This window comes from Engystomops pustulosus, chromosome 6 (genome assembly GCF_040894005.1).
Source record: "Engystomops pustulosus chromosome 6, aEngPut4.maternal, whole genome shotgun sequence".
Lineage (NCBI taxonomy): Eukaryota > Metazoa > Chordata > Amphibia > Anura > Leptodactylidae > Engystomops > Engystomops pustulosus.
Window position 1 is genome coordinate 135,537,536 of NC_092416.1, and position 20,446 is coordinate 135,557,981.

General features: G+C 39.0%; 1 protein-coding gene and 1 long non-coding RNA gene across 3 annotated transcripts in view; one reads left to right on the top strand and one right to left on the bottom strand.

The window, feature by feature from the left end:
- ACE (angiotensin I converting enzyme) overlaps positions 1 to 20,446 on the top strand; it is a 41,834-nt gene extending 21,388 nt beyond the window's left edge. Inside the window, exons 6-26 of one of the 2 annotated variants that reach the window (XM_072111175.1) lie at positions 178 to 369; positions 630 to 727; positions 836 to 1,008; positions 2,268 to 2,491; positions 2,588 to 2,732; positions 3,157 to 3,255; positions 3,545 to 3,667; positions 5,174 to 5,385; positions 5,714 to 5,850; positions 6,649 to 6,807; positions 7,165 to 7,249; positions 8,052 to 8,195; positions 8,504 to 8,695; positions 10,490 to 10,587; positions 10,970 to 11,139; positions 12,071 to 12,294; positions 12,613 to 12,757; positions 12,910 to 13,008; positions 16,379 to 16,501; positions 16,607 to 16,788; positions 20,087 to 20,446. In XM_072111175.1, the coding sequence (XP_071967276.1) occupies positions 178 to 369; positions 630 to 727; positions 836 to 1,008; positions 2,268 to 2,491; positions 2,588 to 2,732; positions 3,157 to 3,255; positions 3,545 to 3,667; positions 5,174 to 5,385; positions 5,714 to 5,850; positions 6,649 to 6,807; positions 7,165 to 7,249; positions 8,052 to 8,195; positions 8,504 to 8,695; positions 10,490 to 10,587; positions 10,970 to 11,139; positions 12,071 to 12,294; positions 12,613 to 12,757; positions 12,910 to 13,008; positions 16,379 to 16,501; positions 16,607 to 16,788; positions 20,087 to 20,187 (3,125 nt within the window). In that variant the 3' untranslated portion in view covers positions 20,188 to 20,446. Of the gene's footprint in view, positions 1 to 177; positions 370 to 629; positions 728 to 835; positions 1,009 to 2,267; positions 2,492 to 2,587; positions 2,733 to 3,156; positions 3,256 to 3,544; positions 3,668 to 5,173; positions 5,386 to 5,713; positions 5,851 to 6,648; positions 6,808 to 7,164; positions 7,250 to 8,051; positions 8,196 to 8,503; positions 8,696 to 10,489; positions 10,588 to 10,969; positions 11,140 to 12,070; positions 12,295 to 12,612; positions 12,758 to 12,909; positions 13,009 to 16,378; positions 16,502 to 16,606; positions 16,789 to 17,202; positions 17,724 to 20,086 lie in introns of those variants that run through there. The other variant, XM_072111174.1, reaches the window with a different exon arrangement.
- LOC140064361 (uncharacterized) lies at positions 12,905 to 14,274 on the bottom strand. Its single transcript, XR_011847756.1, has 3 exons — positions 14,041 to 14,274; positions 13,896 to 13,952; positions 12,905 to 13,296 (listed from the first exon to the last, which is right to left on the bottom strand). It is a non-coding gene; the product is annotated as an uncharacterized lncRNA (long non-coding RNA).

The window sequence follows — 20,446 nt, forward strand, 5'->3', positions numbered from 1 at the left end:
GAAACTTCAGAGGGCATCTATTTCTGTAGCTGCAGCACAAATCTGGAAATGGTAAAAGGGTATGTCAAAGCACCTTACACTTTTTTGGTATGCTGCCAAGAATTTAAGGACCTAAAACTGCACGTGGATGTAAAAAAAAGCGGGTATGTGTAGAAACATTTCTTTGTGTTCGTTAAGGATTCGCGGACACAGGGGCGTATTGGCGATCTTGGTATGCTGCACCCACCTTTGAGGAGGACCTAGAGGGATTATACCACCAGCTGGAGCCACTGTACCTCAACCTTCATGCCTTTGTACGAAGAAAACTGTATGAACGATATGGTGAGAAGTACATTAACCTGAAAGGACCGATCCCTGCCCATCTACTGGGTGAGTCCATGGAAAAATTGCTTTGAGGGGTATTCTCAACCCAGAAAATATACACTTGCACACAAATAGAACATATACATACATATCACATATACACATGCAGCATATATACATCAAATATATGAAATTATATATAATGACATACTCCATTCTTTGTCAGGTTGGATGACTGGGGGGGGCTGACACTGTGCACCACATAGCCGCGGCTATGGCAGCTACTACAGTAGTTACGCCCCTATGTAAACCTATGTTTTCTGCAGGTAACATGTGGTCACAACAGTGGAATAATATTTATGATATGATGATTCCTTTCCCCGACAAGACCAATGTAGATGTCACCGATACTATGGTTGCAAAGGTAAGAACATGTGAATAAGACCACCAGATAATTGCTATTATTTCTACATGTTCTTATCATATGATTTTTTTTTTTTTTTTTCTTCCTTTTTTTCTGTCCAATTGTTAGGGCTATAACGCAACTTATATGTTCCAAGTTGCTGAGGAATTCTTCACATCACTAAATCTCCTTCCGATGCCCACAGAATTCTGGGAGAAGTCCATGTTGGAAAAGCCAAGTGATGGCCGAGAGGTAGTTTGTCATGCATCTGCATGGGACTTTTACAACAGGAAAGATTTCAGGTGAGCTGCATACATGTTGTATTGTGTGTGTAAAAAAAAAAAAATTTAAGAAGCATTCGTCAAGTAACTTTTTGCTAATTGTAACTGTTAAGAGATGTATAAATTATGTCAGAACATGTCATTGCTACATATAATTTACATACCGGTAATATACAAGTATTCATTCTACCAGGTGAAGTTGCACTACATAGACATGGTTTATGTGTCCTGCCAGCAACCATACGCCACAAATCCCTTTCACCTGAAGTATATTTTCCAATGTAAAGAAATTCATGACCTAACTTGATGGGTTATTGGTATCCAATCAGTGGGGATACCACTGATTCCTGATATTGGTGACTAAATTAATGCAGAGAAAAGGGTTGGAAGCTGAGATTTTTTTTTTTTTGTGTAAGTCAACAACTACACATAGTGAGTGATTTTTCTTTGATGGTAGATTTCCTTTTAAGAGGGTGTTGTGAATTTTCCTTGTATGGATCTAATGCAAAACAGAGAAAAGAAGCACTTGGAGTAGTTTTGTTGATGCCAAATCAGAGGTGGCGTTTTGAGACTCTCCGCATAGGGTTGTGCAACATCAGAGTGGTCTCTTAAGGACATTGTCTTGTGTAACCACTCTACTTTAAGACCCCGGTGTTGATTTTACAGGTCCAATAGGTTTACTGGACAGGGAGATTAGCCACCGTATTCCCTATTGTGCAGTGTTAAACTGATTTCTTAATTGTGTATGTTCAGAAAACCATACTTTTGTTTTAGTTGAAACTAGATCAGATCCATTAAATAAAAACATCGGGGTTGAGTGGGTGAAAAAGTCCTTTGCTCAAAACCTTACTGTGTCTTCTCTTGCACTTGAAAAATGGGTATTTTTTTTTTTTTTAACCCCAAAATACATTGTCCTAACCCAAGATGACAAATGTCCTATTTATTTGACCTCATTGTATGCCAAATCCCATCTTCCTTCCACTCCCATGGGTTTGACATTGATGACCCATATGACATGGGATATAAATAGGTCCTTAATATTGTTATGCTGGAAATCCCCCGAGGATCTCCCTTTGCCTACCTTTAATCACTTACTTGTGACTTCCGCCACCTGTGTCCCTAACCAGTTTCTAATTTTTAGGGCAAACCTGCCATGCTATGGTAGACCTGTATAAACCCTCAGGCTTGTACTTCTATATGGTCCCACAACCAGGGCATAAGTTAAATATGTAAATGGTGACTAAAGACTTTTATGTTTCTCCCATTTCTGTGCTTCATAGGATAAAGCAATGTACTACCGTTACCATGGAGCAGTTGTTCACTGTCCACCACGAAATGGGCCATGTTGAGTATTACTTGCAATATAAAGACCTCCCAGTCTCTCTGCGCAGAGGTGCAAATCCTGGATTCCATGAGGCCATAGGAGATGTGCTTTCCCTTTCTGTATCAACCCCAGCACATCTACAGAAAATTAACTTGCTGGATAAAGTCGAGGATGATGCAGGTGCTTTTCTTTTAAAGAGTAGAGTTGAAGGGGGTTCCTATCCCTTACTGTGGAGAGATCCTTGACTAAACCATTTACACAAATACTTTATTGCAGAGAGTGATCTCAATTACCTCCTTAAGATGGCTCTGGAGAAGATTGCTTTCCTGCCATTTGGCTACCTGATTGACCAGTGGAGATGGAACGTATTCAGTGGTCGCACTCCCCCAAATCGATACAACTATGACTGGTGGAACCTGAGGTAAGCCCTGGAAAATAATTTGATGGGAATAAAATTTATTCTTGATTGAGTATAATTCTACATTGGAGGTGTGTGAAGTGCCCGATGGTGTCTCCGTGCTCAGCCTTGTACATGAGCCTTTTATTAACATGCCATGAACAGCTGTGTGACCGGAGATGGTTTAGCTCCTCAGTAGGCAATACAGGGGTTGCTGTTGTTCTAGCTCTGTCGACATGGCTTTCTCTAGTAAGATGGTAGGCATGTGGCAATACATTCTGCCCCTCTCCAAAAATATTTTAAATGGATTTGGTAGTAATGCAAGAATTTTATATTTTCAATTTTATTATGGATGTGTATAGTAGTTACAGCATTAATTAAGGACATTGGACTAGCGGCTGATTTTGGCCATTATGTAATCTTCTTCTGTACAATATTTCTATTTCAGGACAAAGTATCAAGGAATATGTCCACCAGTGCCCCGTGATGAGACTCAATTTGACCCTGGAGCTAAATATCATATTCCAGGCAACACCCCCTATATCAGGTGATTTATTGCTAACATATTAGCATTTGTTTCAGGAACTTTTATAAAGGGGATTAAGGGTTTGAAAAAAAAATATTTCTGAACACTTTGCCATTGATTGATTGAGTTTGGTATTTCTGCCCAGACTGGATATTGGTTAGGCCATGCTGCATTTCCAAAATCTCAAAAGATTTGAACAAGTAGTGGTATGGTATTGGGAAAACTTGTTTTCTTGTCTATTAACAGACTAGGCCAAGCTTAAAATTTGTCATGTAAAAGTTATTAATGTAATATTTCTAATGTGTTTCAGATACTTTGTAAGTTTTGTGCTGCAGTTCCAGTTCCACAAGGCACTTTGTGCAGCAGCCAATCACACTGGTCCACTCCATAAATGTGATATTTATCAATCTAAAGAAGCTGGTGCCCTACTTGAGTGAGTATAAAATGTCTTATGTGATTTCTTGTATGCCTGTTATCTGATTCTATTATTGATAGGTCCGTTCAGGTCATCCATTCACCACCTGGGAGGACTGGAATATCCATTAGATATTCAGTTGTGTTTATCAAATATTGCGCCTAAATATATCTAAAGATGCAAGTCTTTGAGTTATACCTTTCCTCTGTAAAGACTTGGACCTGTTATGTGTGTTTGACTACTCCTGGTACACAATTAATGATGAAAATAACTGAAGACTTGACAGATTTCAATTGGGTCTGAGAGTTATGATGTTGTATTTGTTGTTGTTTGGCTTTTATTCATGTTTAAAGGGAACCTGTCACCAGGAGACCCATTTTTAGCACTCCCCCAGTCCCCACAGAGCATAGTACATACAATGCCAAAGTTTTTGTATAAAAAATAGGTTTTACAGAAAAAAAGATATCTTTATATTGTACCTTTCATTAGCATCTGCTGTATGACTAGGCCGTTGCCAAAAGGGAGGGTCTGGAAAGGAGCAGTTCAGACCCCACCCTTGGGAAACATGTGACCTTTTCAAAGATATGAATAACTCCCCACACTCGGAATTGGCTGTAGAGGACCAGGGGGCGTTGCTAAGCCAAGTGATGGGTGTTTTCATATATTTGAAAAGGTCACATGGAGAAGCTGTTCCCCAAGGGTGGGGAGAACTGCTCTTTTGCAGACCCTCCCTTTTGGTAACTGCCTAGTCACACAGCAGATGCTAATGAAAGGTACAATATAAGAAATCTCTTTTTCTGTAAGACCAATTTTTTATACAAAAACACTTTGGTAGTGTATGTACTATGCTCTGTGGGGACTGGGGAGTGCTAAAAATGGGTCTCCTGGTGACAGGTTCCCTTTAAGGACAAAATTGCACTCTGCACACCCAAAAAATTGATTAATTTGTATTGCTTCATAGCCACAGAACAAACACATTAAAATGCATATATGCAATTAAAGATTCTGGCCATAGTCCATAACATTATCTTCCATACAGGGGTTCCCCTTCAAATTATAATATCTCAAGGATCCAATACATACAAGATAAGCCCATCAAGATATGTACATCTGATACAGTATATCAATACAATGCAGTTGTATATCGTAAAACAAAGACTACCAGTCCCTACGTGTCATAGAAAAATTACATGGCAAGAAGGTATAAATATATATAAATATATGAAGTCCAAGAGATGAAGACTATCCCCCACGAACGCCCAACCCCATGCTTATCGCCATGCTTATGTGTCTGGCTTCCTCAGGGGTCTTATCAGACTTTCATAGATGGAGATCTCTGGTCCTTACATCAGATGCTGGGTGAAATGAAAGGTCACAATGCAGATCACTCGATTGAACAGGGGACCTAATTCTGGAGCACAATTCTACAAAAGCAGGAAAGCATAAATGCTTATATTTGAGTATTGTGATATGCTAGGATAACAGGATTTTTGAAAGCTAAATGGTCATGCCTTCTGTTACTAGGAATGTTCTCCGTTCTGGTTATTCCCGGCCATGGCAGGAGGTCCTCAAGGAAATGACTGGAACAGATAAAATGGATGTTGGGCCCCTGTTAGAATACTTCCAGCCAATCACTACATGGATGGATGAACAAAACCGTAAAAATAATGAGACACTTGGCTGGCCAGAATTTTCATGGACACCCCCTATTCCTGATGGTTACCCTGGAGATATTGGTAAGATCACACAATGGTTATGAAGGCATCTTTTAATAATGGATGAGATCTGTGACTTTCTTACAGAAAAAATGGCTTTTTTTTTTTAACTTTTTAGTAACCAATTGCCAATACAGCTTTAATTTTATATTTTGCTTTTGAAAAATGAAAGCTGCACTGTAATTGTTTGATGTGGGTAGCAAAGACTTTTTTTCTTTTTAGATGATTTTCATGACTCTGCAGTGTCCTACATTTTAGGGCCCTCTAAACCATTTTGTCAATGTCTCTGCTTTGTCACATTTAGCACATCTAGTTTAAAAGAATTTTGTGAATTCTGTTTTCTTTTCAGAGAAAAATGCTAATGAGAGGCAAGCAGAGGATTTCTTAAGCTCCTACAACACAACAGCAGAGGAGGTGTGGAACGCATACACCGAAGCTTCATGGGCATATAACACAAATATCACAGACTACAACAACAAAGTTATGGTAAGATACAGCAAAAAATTATTTGAGAAAAATGTCTAATTCTCCAAAATTTTCAACATAGAGAATTAGAATCTTTAGAGGGACATATTGCTCAGTGTTTCCAATTCTATTAAGCAACACAATCTTGCTGCGACTGAGCATAATAGTCATGTGGATTCAAGATTGGAACCAAGTTTATGGAGCGGATCTGGTACCAGACGAAGCTTTTACATCTCTTCATAACATAAGTAATACAGGTCCGTGCTGCACCAGATAACAACCAAGATTATGTTGTCCCCTCTGTTTGTCCTATATAAGGCCTCATTCACATGGCCGTTGGGGCGTATATACGTCCCCCGTAGGCCGGAAGTTGGCGCGTAAACATGCGGCACCGTACTGATAGGACATGTCCTATCTTTTCTCAGCATACGGCGCCATGCGAATCCCATCACTGACATGATTTTGGTGTATGAAGTCCACACAGTCCTAGTATTCATGGACTGATCACAGGTGCTTTAGCCCTAATTGCATCATTACATGAGGTCCCCGCCAGCCTTGCCACTGGTCTCTTTCCCATGAACACCTTTTGCAATAGACAATTTGTATCGTGCCAGTCTCACTTAATTAAAAATGGGTCCATGTTATTAACGTGGTGTGCGGGTGGGGGGTTGCATAATTTGAAGTACAAAAAAACCGTAAACTAAAATTACATGGGTATTCTTTCGTCTCAGTGTTCACGCTAGAGGTGGAGGCTTGCTATTAATGTGCAAGACCTCATGTTGGATAAAGATTTGAAAAATTCTCGTTTTTCTTTGACAGCTGGAAAAGAACCTAGCCATGGCTAATCACACTCTACATTATGGAAAGCAGGCACGAAACTTTGATTACAGTGACTTCCAAAACACTGAAACCCAACGCCTACTGAGGAAGCTCAGTGATATTGATAAGGCTGCGTTATCAGAAGATGAGCAGAGACGGGTAAGTACTGACATAAAGAAAAAAGTTTACCATGTGTAGCAAAAAAAGACATTAATTGATTAAATCCTAATGCGTTATTCTTCTAAAATCAAAAGATGAGCTCAAAGAAAAAAAGCAGCATGAAGTTTTTCTTTCCTAGCCCCCCCCCTGCCCCCCACTGAGGTCAACATGTAATTTTCAGCATTGCATTTCCAGCCCCTATGCATGTACCGAACTCTCATTGCCAACCACCCCCTTACTTGCACATGCACTCACTAAAGACGACATTATTGTTGATGTACGACTACATAAAACGCAGAAGAAATCAATACTTTACAACCTCCTTCCTTTTTTTTTTTTTTTTTTTTCTAATTATAGTATAATGAAATAGTCTCCGAAATGGAAACCATCTATAGCAAGGCGAAAGTATGCAAAGGCGACAAGTGCATGCCTCTTGACCCAGGTAAGATTGTGTCATTTATGTCGGTATAACTGTGGGGCATCTAATATGTTGCATTAAAAGAGGATGACTCCTTATAAATATTGTTTTGTGTGTTGTGTGTGTTTTTTTTTTTTTTTTTTTTTTTTTCTATTTTATAATGAGTCATATTTTCAGGTCCGTGCAGCCCACTTGTTGACTTCTCCATTTAGACGTAGATATTTTGCAAGAATTATTTTATCATTGGATGATTCATTAGCTTTCATATTTTTTCCATTACAATCCAAGATAAATCATGATGGCAAAACTTTGATACATACACGTGTGTGTGTGTGTGTGTGTGTGTGTGTGTGTGTATATATATACAGGCAGTCCCCTACTTAAGAACACCCGACTTACAGATGACCCCTATTTACAAGCGGACCTGTGGAAGTTGCTAATTTACTGCACTTCAGCCCTTGGCTATAATAAACAGCCATACCTGTTATCACATACAATACAAGCTGTATTGTAAATCCTGGTTCTTATGAGAATCCAACATTTTTAAAATCCAATTGTCACAGTCACAAAAAAAATTCGGCTGGGGTTTTACAATTATAAAATATACAGTTCCAACTTGCATACAAATTCAACTTAAGAACAAACCTACAGAACCTATCCTGTACGTAACCCGGGGACTGCCTGTACACGTGTTTGTGTGTGTGTGTGTGTGTGTGTGTACGTGCACAACCTTTTTGTACTGCCCATAAAAGAACAACAATTAAAAAGTATACAATATTTATTCTCCCAAAGAACTGGACCCTAACATCTGTTTTATGTTTTTAAGATCTTACGGAACTATTGGCCAAATCAAGAGACTACGATGAACTGTTATTTGCCTGGAAAGGCTGGAGAGACGCTTCTGGCAAGCAAATGCGAGACCATTACAAAGAATATGTTAGGCTTGGGAACAAAGCAGCAACGCTGAATGGTAAGAGGCTGATTAGAATGAAAGGAAACTGTGGAACTCAATTTCTGGTTCTAGGTGTTTGGTGATTAATGTTATCATGTAGGTTTATAGTAGGTATTTTTAAAGCTCCTATTAGTCATATTTATAAATGTCTAAATTCTGGCTTTAATGCTCAGCCTGTCCTCATGATGGGAGCATGGAGGTATGATTTTTGCAGGGCTGACAAATGTATATGGGGTCATCCTGGTTTTTGGTAGATGTTGAAGGTTATTAATGTGTTCTTATTTCAGTTGCCCCATCTTTCACTACCTGATTATCTTGTCTCCTAGGTCATGCGGACAATGGTGCCTACTGGAGATCCTGGTATGAAACGCCAACTTTGGAAAGCGACGTTGAAATGCTTTATAATCAGTTACAGCCCCTGTATCTCGAACTCCATGCCTATGTGCGGCGGGCTCTCTACAAGAAATATGGAGACAAAAAAATTAATCTCAAGGGCCCTATTCCAGCTCACTTGCTTGGTAAGATGACACTTAGTAACATGATTACAGCTTTAATATTGCAGTGGCCAATTGTAGAGTGTAACCTTTTTTTGAGGCTCTAAACAAGCAGGTTTTTGGTTTAGTGTGTGCAACTTATGATGATTGCAAAGTTTAGGTCACTATTAACATACAATACCCTAACTTTGCATTTTTTTTTTTTTACATTTTTCTGCATTTCCAATGTATTTTGTCTGGTAGGAAAAATCCCAAATCTAAGATCAGGGCCATTGTTCCTTTTGATTGCCATGTCTACCCATAATCTCCCGCAACTATCTCCAATAATATGATGTGCACATCTTAATATAACACATCGGAGAGCAAATTACAATGCATCTTTATTAAAATCTGAGGAAATGGCACATTTGCATCCCATTTAAAAATGCACTGAAATCGAGTATGAAAGAAAATGTATACACTGCTCAAAAAATAAAGGTAACTCCTCCTAGATCTAAATGAATGAAATATTCTCATTGAATACTTTGTTCTGAACAAAGTTTATTGTGCTGGCAACAAAATCACAAAAAAATCAATGGAAATTAAATCTGTTAACCAAAAGAAGCCTGGATTTCGATGTACCCACATAATTAAAGTGGAAAAACGCACTACAGGCTGATCTCATCTCTGTACCGAACGGCAGTCAGGCTACCTCTGGCAACCACATGGAGGTCTGTGCGGCCCTCCAAAGAAACTCGACCCCACAACATTACTGACCCAATGCCAAACCGGTCATGCTGAAGGATGCTGCAGGCAGCAGATCACTCTCCATGGCATGACATGTGCTCAGTGTGAACCTGCTTTCATCTGTGAAGAGTACACTGGCGAATTAGCCAATCCTTGTGTTCTCTGGAAAATGCCAAGTGTTCTGCACGGTGTTGGGCTGTGAGCACAACCCCCATCTGTGGATGTCCGTCACTCGTTCCATCCTCATGGCTACTGGGTTGTTTTCCTCCTATGGCCCCTCCACGTCTCCTGGTGTTTTGGCCCGTCTCCTGTTAGCGCCTCTGAACACTATGCTGACAGACTCATGCTACCAGAAGTGTGATCGGCATGTGAAATTGATTGTCACTTTCTAAGTGGCAAATTTATTTATTTTAATAGCTGTGTGTGTAATATATATATATATATATATATATATATATATATATATATATATATATATATTACACAAACGGGAGATGTGCAGTGTGAACGGTACATCTGTCCATAAGTTTGAAAGGCTTTATTTGTGGGATTTAAATTGAGAATCTGTCAGCAGTTTTGCTCTACTATAAATGACTGCTGTAGTATTCAACCAGAAGTCTATTACAGCTTTTACTTACGGCAGAGTGGTAGGGTTGTAGAGCGGCTCAATGCAGAGAGCAGAAGTGTGTGGATGTACATTTGGACAAGCTACAAACATGAAATGTGCATCCAGTCTTGCAAAGTTATGATTACACAGCTCTCCAGGGCTGTTACCTGGGACCCAGTTCACAACTGCATTGGGGGATTACATTTAGTGTCATGGAAATGTGTCTTCTGCTTACCTTCCATTCTCCATAGACTTCAGCATATGGTAGGTTGCCTTCCATTACCCTGACATTTTTTTTTTATAGTAAGAAAAAAAAAAAAACCTGGTGAAAAGGACTAATGGACTCACTGTAGTTAAGTTATACATACCAAGCACTAAACCTAAATTGCTCCATTTTACCACGAGTGATTAATCTAGTGTGTTCATACATGTGGTTTCAGCTTTAAAATAATTATCGCCTAAATGTATCCATGCATATTTTATAGGAAACATGTGGGCACAGTCCTGGTCCAATATTTATGATCTTCTTGTCCCGTACCCCAATGCTGCACAGGTTGATGCTACCCCTGCAATGATTGCACAGGTAAGTGCACAGATAAAGATGAAAAACAAAATCTACAATAATATTAGCCCTCGATATGGAGGCTGAAAAGTATGGGAAATGATATTAATGCCTACATAGAGGAAAAGGTCATGTGGTAATCACAAAGTGATGGGTTCCTTCCGCAAAGTTATTGGAGTACGGGGAGGGCATATCCCTACCAGGCAACTGTACAGTTTTTTTGAAAATTGAGCCCTAAAAATGGAAAACTGGCATAGTGCTATTTTAATTAAAAAAAAAAATCAGATATAAGATGCATGTGCCCCCTTCTCTACAAAGAAACAAAAATCCTACGCAATAAAAGACATCTTTGCTGGATTTGATGTGCCACAGAGGAATTTACTTTTTTTATTTTCTTTTAAAGAAATGGACCCCTAAAAGAATGTTTGAAGAGTCGGACAATTTCTTCCAGTCTTTAGGACTTCTCCCAATGCCACCTGAATTCTGGGAAAAATCTATGATCGAGAAGCCTGCTGACAGAGATGTGGTTTGTCATGCATCTGCCTGGGATTTCTACAATAGGAAAGACTTTAGGTACAGACCAGCCACTAAATAAACAAGTGGATGACTATTTAACCAGATCCACTGTGGTGCTATGATTGAAACTGATAGTTCTAGATCTTTAGTTAACCTATAATTCTACAGTATTTATCCTAAGAAAGGCGATTACCCCATGATAGTTGTCCCAAAGCAAAGAAAACAAGCAAGGACCCATAAGTGCTTTGTAGTCAAGATTCTACACAAAGATGCATATCTTTGGTAGATGCACTAAAACAACAACAAAATTGGTCATATAGTTGTTCATAAAAAAAATTTAGTCAATGCCTAACCTTTTAATTTACTGTGAGGTGATGTATAACTCAGTCTATGTGCTATGGATAATGTGGCTGCTTTATATCTGATCAGGACAGCTTTGCTAGCTTTTATGGTGATGGATGAGCTGCCATCATTTTGCTCATTATGTAAAGGATCTTAATCATCTTTGGAAGGCTGATATTTTCATATATATATTTTAGATTAATTAAGGACTTTGCAGAGTAAAATTATTGGACACATGTGTGTTATAAGTAATGAATAAGAAAAAGGGGTTTATCTACCCTGCTGGTGCAGTAGTGTTGATGTGAGACTTCTGACATTAGGTCCTTGTTGCTCAGGATGTGTAATGGACTGTTCATATAGACCATGAATATACAAAGAAAAAGGCACAACTACTCAAATTATCAACCTTTCTAATGCTGTGACCCCGCAATACAGTTCCTCATGCTGTGGTGACCCCAAACCATGCAACTTGCAGTAAAAACACAGTAAAATTGCGGCTCCGATGGCTTTAGGCGACCCCCGGTTTTGGTCGTTCGACCCCCGCTGGGGTCCCGACCCACAGGTTGAGAACCAGTGATATAGAGGTCTATGCATTTTGCTCAACCACATTTCAGTTTACTAAATAACTGTAATTTTCTTGTTCCAGAATTAAGCAGTGTACTGTAGTCAACATGGATGACCTCATCACCGTACATCATGAGATGGGACACGTTCAGTATTTCCTACAGTACAAGGATCAACCAGTTACATTTAGAGAAGGAGCTAATCCTGGTTTTCACGAGGCTATTGGAGATGTCCTGGCTCTATCTGTTTCTACACCAAAACATCTACACTCTATCCAACTCTTAGATAAAGTTGAGGAAAATCCAGGTACAAAAATCAACATGGGGAATCTGCATATTGTTGGCGGGACTTGCTGTATTCTGTTTTTCCAAACCGTTTCTCCAAGCACTGCTGTCTGGTTTTGGAAACTCTGTCCTAAATTAAAAGGATTGTTGCTTTTAGTAGTAACTTAAAAACTAGTGGTTAAACGGTGCACTTCATTTTATACATCTGATGATATACCAAGCTACAGACATGGCAAGCTGACTACTGGTTACTACAGTGTCGCTAAAGGGCCCTACTGAAAATGAGAACTTGAATCAACTATAATTGAGTTTACATTGATGATTTTATGTTTCTTCTCAGAAAGTGACATCAACTACCTTATGAGCATCGCCCTCGATAAAATAGCCTTCTTGCCCTTTGGATACTTGATGGATCAGTGGCGTTGGAAGGTGTTTGATGGAAGAATCCCATCATCTGAGTACAACCAGCAGTGGTGGAACCTCAGGTCAGTACTCTAATAGTTCTTAAGTATGTAAATACCATTGTAGTGATCCTTTTATTCCTATGTAACTTGGATGTAATTTCTTTGGAAATACAATAATACATTGAGTGAATATTTGACAATTTCTAATTTTATTTTTTTTTGTGTAACTTTAGGCTGAAATATCAGGGACTTTGTTCTCCTGTTCTACGATCTGAAGAAGATTTCGATCCTGGTGCAAAGTTTCATATCCCAGCTAATGTTCCGTATATCAGGTAACAAGACTGCAATTCTAACAACAGCCATGAAATATGCTTGATGCTCCAGTGTACCAATGCCTCAACCATGAAATATTACTTTATTTAGGAAGACCTGCAATGATGTCTTATGGTTGCAAGAAGCAGTGTGGTGGATACAAATAAGCATCTATTGACATGTGAGAAAAAGAGAAAAATGGGGTTTGTGGATAGACGCGCTACATCCGAATGAGGGTAATTAGGGTTTTTTTATTGATTAGTATTGTGACAACGCGTTTCAACACCGTAACGGTGTCTTCATCAGGTCTAAAAACATTATAGGTAGGTTACAAAGACAAAAGACAAAAGCAGAAAACATATAACAAAGCATAATTAGTAAAATTAGTATAGATGGTTTGGTTAATGTGATTAGTAAAAAGTGGAAATAGATACTAAATACAGATTGGTTATGGACAATAATAGTGTAATGAGAAAAATACAATGGGGGATATGTATTGGACATATAAAAGTGAGATAAAAAAAGATGATGCATAACAGTTGCAAAATAATGATATTGTTGATACATGATTAATTGATACATCATTAATAAGTATGGTAACACTTAATATTTGTAATTCAGTAATTTTTACATAGATGAAATGAATGAGGTAGTTGAATAAGTTGAGTGGAATTATAGTGCAGATGAAAGGGTGCATAAGGGATTGAATGATTAAATAATTAGATGAATAAATAAATAGATAAGTAAATAAATAAATAAATGGTTGGGTGATTAGATAGGGTTGTATTGAATGATTGGATTCAATAGACTGTATGTGAATGGATGATATATAGATGATCAGGAGAGAAGTATTGCTGAGAGAGTGATGGAGTGTTGCTGAGGTGTAGGTATTATCATAGAGAGTTACCTGCAGGGGGGGGGGGGATCCGGGTAAGTGGCAGAGCTATGCTGCCTAATGTCCAGCCTGGGAAGAAATGGGCAGGAGAATTCAATTAAGGAAGTTTGGAATATAGAGGGGAAGAGGTTGTATATGAGAACGGGAGGTAACTTACTATGTCCAGGTGCCGCGGGTCGGGAGCCGTCTATGGTAGCTCTGGTTCGGGTCACGCAGGAGATGCTATGTTGCGTGCTGGCACGAGAGGACGGAGCGCGCGCCAGGGGAGACACGCTGTATTTATTGACAATGGGATGAGTAGGAGGTAGTGCGCAGGCGCCAGTCCCAGACACAGTGTATAGCAGATGCCGTGATGCAGTACTGCTGAGTGGATGAGTATTATGGATGTGTGGATGAAGGATCGTTGGGTATTATTGAGTATGTTAGAAGTTGACATACTCAATAATACCCAACGATCCTTCATCCACACATCCATAATACTCATCCACTCAGCAGTACTGCATCACGGCATCTGCTATACACTGTGTCTGGGACTGGCGCCTGCGCACTACCTCCTACTCATCCCATTGTCAATAAATACAGCGTGTCTCCCCTGGCGCGCGCTCCGTCCTCTCGTGCCAGCACGCAACATAGCATCTCCTGCGTGACCCGAACCAGAGCTACCATAGACGGCTCCCGACCCGCGGCACCTGGACATAGTAAGTTACCTCCCGTTCTCATATACAACCTCTTCCCCTCTATATTCCAAACTTCCTTAATTGAATTCTCCTGCCCATTTCTTCCCAGGCTGGACATTAGGCAGCATAGCTCTGCCACTTACCCGGATCCCCCCCCCCCCCTGCAGGTAACTCTCTATGATAATACCTACACCTCAGCAACACTCCATCACTCTCTCAGCAATACTTCTCTCCTGATCATCTATATATCATCCATTCACATACAGTCTATTGAATCCAATCATTCAATACAACCCTATCTAATCACCCAACCATTTATTTATTTATTTACTTATCTATTTATTTATTCATCTAATTATTTAATCATTCAATCCCTTATGCACCCTTTCATCTGCACTATAATTCCACTCAACTTATTCAACTACCTCATTCATTTCATCTATGTAAAAATTACTGAATTACAAATATTAAGTGTTACCATACTTATTAATGATGTATCAATTAATCATGTATCAACAATATCATTATTTTGCAACTGTTATGCATCATCTTTTTTTATCTCACTTTTATATGTCCAATACATATCCCCCATTGTATTTTTCTCATTACACTATTATTGTCCATAACCAATCTGTATTTAGTATCTATTTCCACTTTTTACTAATCACATTAACCAAACCATCTATACTAATTTTACTAATTATGCTTTGTTATATGTTTTCTGCTTTTGTCTTTTGTCTTTGTAACCTACCTATAATGTTTTTAGACCTGATGAAGACACCGTTACGGTGTTGAAACGCGTTGTCACAATACTAATCAATAAAAAACCCTAATTACCCTCATTCGGATGTAGCGCGTCTATCCACAAACCCCATTTTTCTCTTTTTCTCATATACCTTCTGGACCACGGTCCAGCTCCGGGGTTCGACGCTGCAACTCCATCCCACTCCCTACACCGCTCCCTACCTATGCACATTTTTGGCGCCTGGCTCAAAAAAATCCCCTAATTTTTACCCTCTACTTACTCTATTGACATGTAACCTATATAGTTTGCCACAATTTTCACAAAAACTTAAGTTGTGTCGTGACAAATTTAATAATCACTTTTTTTTAGTATCTTGTACACATAGTGAAAGCCGCTGTGAAACGGGCACATTTAAAAACATAAAAGGAAATCTATCATTTGATGCATTATGAACCAACCATGTCTTGAGAATGCTGTAGATACATTGATGCAGAATCATATCTTGTTTGATCCCTGAGTTGAGTGGTTTTGCTGAAAAAACAATTGACATTCAGGACATTGGGAAAGCTGGATTGCATGCTTCTTGCAATACATGAACGCATTACAAGGAGCTTCCTGAACTTTCCAGACAGGACTAATCACACTGAGCTGGATAACTCGTAAACAGCAGCTGGGGGATGGTGCAGCAATTGATTACTTCTACCTGTATGGTATGCTTTGGTTCATAATGCATCAAATCAAATGGTGCAGCCCCTACAAATTACTCTGTAACCAGACTTGGAGAAAATATACCAAGTTTCATTGTTCTCCTGAAAACCCTGATAAAACAAATCAGTGATTTTTATTTTATTCCTTATTGGTATCTCCAGTGAGCCATATATTTTAACTGTTGGCCCCTTACACACTTGCTGAGTTCAGTTACGGTTGCTAAGTGTTTGGGCCAGAAGTTTCAGCCAGCATAGGCTACGAGTGTGATAAGAGTTGGACACATCACACTCGCAGATGTGAGAGGGGCCTTAATAGCTTCAGTGTTCTTGTACTCTATTGTGACTTATTTTTGCTTTTACTTTAAGGTACTTCATCAGTTTTGTGATTCAGTTCCAGTTTCATAAAGCTTTATGTGCAGCCGCAGGTCATACTGGACCTCTTCATAAATGTGACATCTACCAATCAAAGGAGGCTGGGAAATTACTGGGGTGAGGAAAAAAAACTATTTAACCTCCTATACTTTCTATGTACTTGGATTTATTTGCTCTGTTTACTATGAACCTTTTTGATATGTATTTTGCTCCATTTTGCAGAGATGCCATGAAGTTGGGGAATAGCAAACCTTGGCCTGAAGTCATGCAGTCCATCATTGGAAATAATAGCATGTCTGCTGAGCCCCTTCTTGAATACTTTAAACCACTGACAGATTGGTTGGCTGAACAAAACAATAAGAACGGTGAAACCCGTGGCTGGCCAGAGTACAACTGGAGCCCAGGTGAGTGTACTATGCTAAAATTGTTCTGATATTCAACTCTAAACAATGGCATAGTAGTTGCCTATAAGCAAAGGTACTGTATATATTCTGATATACTGAATGGATGTAGATTATAAGGTTTATAGAAAAATGTGTGATTTGTGCAAAAATATGTTTATATACTAGCTTTTGGTCAACAACACATATATTAGACTTAAAAAGGCAGAGGTACCTCGACAGGTCGGTTAGATGCTCTTTGTGTAGTGTGCTGTCCCTTTGCATTTTTTTTCATAAAGTTTAGCAGGTGCTTAGACAGTTTTTGCCTTTACAGCTAGTGTGTTTCCATTTTGATAGTAAAGGCCATATTCCCACTTGGAACCATACTACGTTTGATGGTTCACTTACTATAAATCAACCATTATTTCCTTATTCCAGCTTTGAACCCTGAGACACCAACTGCGTCCAACAATGTCGACTTCTTGGGAATGTCGTTGAGCAATGGGCAAGCATCAGCAGGGGCCTGGGTCCTCTTGGCACTTGGTATAGTCCTGGTTGTCTCCACCATTGTGTTGGGTGTCCAGTTCTCAAAAATGAAACGTAGGGCAAAGAAATCCTCTTCAGAACTGGAGCTAAAATAACTTGGAGCACCTACAGCTAGCAGAATGCCCTCTTTGGGAGAAGGGCCGTTACCAGCATTGTGAAATTTGGGGACACTCAGTGTGTGAATTCCATCAGGGGAAATTTTGTTGACTATGCAAAGAACTTCATCCTTGAAAGATCAATCCACTAGCGCCTTCAAAACCAAAATTTAGAGGCTGAACTTTTACATAGGTGCTAATGGGAAGGGAGGTTTAGGGTAACCGGATAAAATTCTAATTCTATTGGGGTTATGATCATGTTGGATCTCTTTTTTCCATCAATGGGAGCAATAAATATTGTAAGTGAAAACTTTAAAATGTTGCCAGTTTGAGTTATTTGTTATATATTGGTTTCCATTTTCACTCGCCTAAATCTGTATTCATGCCATCAGATCCACCGATTGAACTATGGTGTTTCGCTGCACACCAGTGACGGCTTCCAATGTAGCTGCTATTCTTACTTGTGACATTGTAGCAAAGCATTTTACTTCCTATATTCATCTTTCATATACTTTATAAACTTTTTAAGTCTGAGCCCAGCCTGAGGGAGATTTGTGCCCAGCTGTCATGACATCTGTGATGGAGAGAACATTGCAAGTGATGAAGTGGACTGTCTGTCGTAGGGGGTTCACAGGAGGTTTCTAATTGTAATACTAGGAATGTGTCACTGACGTCTAATTGGGTCAGGGGTACGATTCTGTGCCAACTCTTATTATGAACACCGTAGGAGCAAGTGGCCAACAATCCCAGTGATCTGTAATGATGAGCAGACAGCTGCTAGCTTAACACCAAGTCCCAGGCTACCATATAAAACACATGCTTCTGCTAAATGAGCAAATCAATTATTAACACTACTTGCCAAAAAATGTTTGACTATAATTTTAATTTTATTATTTCCTTTATATTTATGTGTAGACCGTAAAAAAAAAAAAAATAAGTTTCCTCTTGGTGGTAATAGTTTCATTTCTCAACATAAATATTTTATAAACTTTTTTTCTTGTAATAAGAATACATTGCATAACATTTCACAAGTCAAAATTCCTGCTGAGAAGTTATCGGTGGGGGAGCCAGTACTGATAACTATAACATGTTTTGGGCAGCATGGATATGATGACAGGTCCCCTTTCCAGGTCCTATCCCATTTTAATATCGCACCAATGTGTCTACATGGATAAGGTAGATATGTTTTCTATGTTTAAATCACCCTTGTTACATGGGAAGGATTGTCACTAGATTACAGGGAGACATGGGGTCATCCCTATTTGGGACCTACCATTAGAAGATTGGCCAACAACTAACTCCCCAAATCCATATACTGGTTAAGTAAAGAATGAATGTTGTTGGAATGGTCTGCTTTAACTTTCTTTACAATCCGAATATAAATGGGATGTAAATATAGAAATTGCTGTATAGCACATTGTCATAAAGTGTAAATAATATGTTTCCACAGAGATCTTTCAGCATTCATTCACATAATATTCCAGCACTCTGTTCATTTAAGGTTCTCCTAGTGAGTAATTCAGCAGGTGGCGCTGCCCACCATAACATCCACCACAAAATAAGTGAAAACAACAAAACACACGAGTTGTCCTTTTTTTATGACCCAGGAGTAAGTGCTGCATATTTTCTAGGGCAAAAGGTGCATCACATATAATCGGGGAAGAAGTAATTTCCTAATTTTGCCTAAAAACATTGAGGTGGTCACTCATTTCACTTTAATGACCTAATGTTGGGTTGTTGTTTTTTTGTTTTTTTTATGAAAGTACATTGGCGATAAGTTTTACACACACAGTCCAGAAATAGTTTTTGGTGCTGAACACAGTAATTGGGCTCCTCTCATTGCTCACCTATATTCCATGGAAAGATGGCAGTACATACATCCTAGTAAGTCATCTGGTATTTTAAAGGGGTGGTCTGCACATTAGCTTCCATATAGTATAAGAGAAGAAAAAAAAATTATGTGGGGTCCTTCTCAAAGGTGTTTGGTTTTCTGGAGAGGGTTCATTGCATTTGCATTTGATATAGAAAACCGATTCAGCGACCCTTTATTTTGTCACTTGGGTCCCTGTACTGTTAAAAACTTTAATATGAGCTACTTTGTACATCTGCTGCCAGCCTTTGCTTGGGAGGATGGAGTTTGGCTGTAGTGGAGCAGGATGTATGGTTATATGACATAACTGCCCTACTATGCCCATTTAATTTTGTCATGTCCATACCAACCTGAAGTTTGCTAGCGTTAGAGTAATGCAACATTGGAGTCAGCCCCATGTTATTGCGGTCATTGTCCTTGCAAGAGGTCCACCCCAGCTGCTCTGGTGCCTGGATTTAGATAGTCTGGACTCCGCGCTTATAACATTACTGCTCTGTTCCGATGACCGTCTTGAAGATCGGACCTGACCTGTGTTAGGGGGAATTCGTTAAGGTAAGGAGCTTTTCTTGGTGTCTCCCAATTTAATTCTTTACATTGCAATGATGACTAAATGATCTGGATAAGTGTGAAATCTTGGGGGGGGGGAGGGGTTGAGGGAAGAGTCATAATTGTTCTCAATAATTCAGATTCTAAATGTTAAATCAGAATAATCAAACAGCATGCTAATGTGAATACCTCCAGTCAATTGTACTGAAATTATGCAAACAATGTGACATTAATTGACAGGTTTTTATCCCGTTTCATCTTGCAGCATATTTAACAGAGGAAACGTGTTTACATCTCGCCCAAGACATTTGCTCCAGGAAGTTGTATAGTGGTGGAGAAAAGCATCAGGGAGATGATTCTTTTTGATGACCCGGGTCCCTATGGATAGTTTTCCATTGCTCTTTAGTAACCAGGCTCCTTCTACTACATGCAAGTCTACAGGGAAAACAGCTGAACCAGAATCTTGTTTCTGTAACTCATGCTCACATTTTTCCATGGAGTTCACACCAACAATGGTTTTGTCACTGCTTCATTATTTTTTATTAGTCAATATATAACCATTACTTGTGATTCTACAGATAAACAGTAAAAATGTTAATCCTCAAAAATAAACCTAATCCAATGA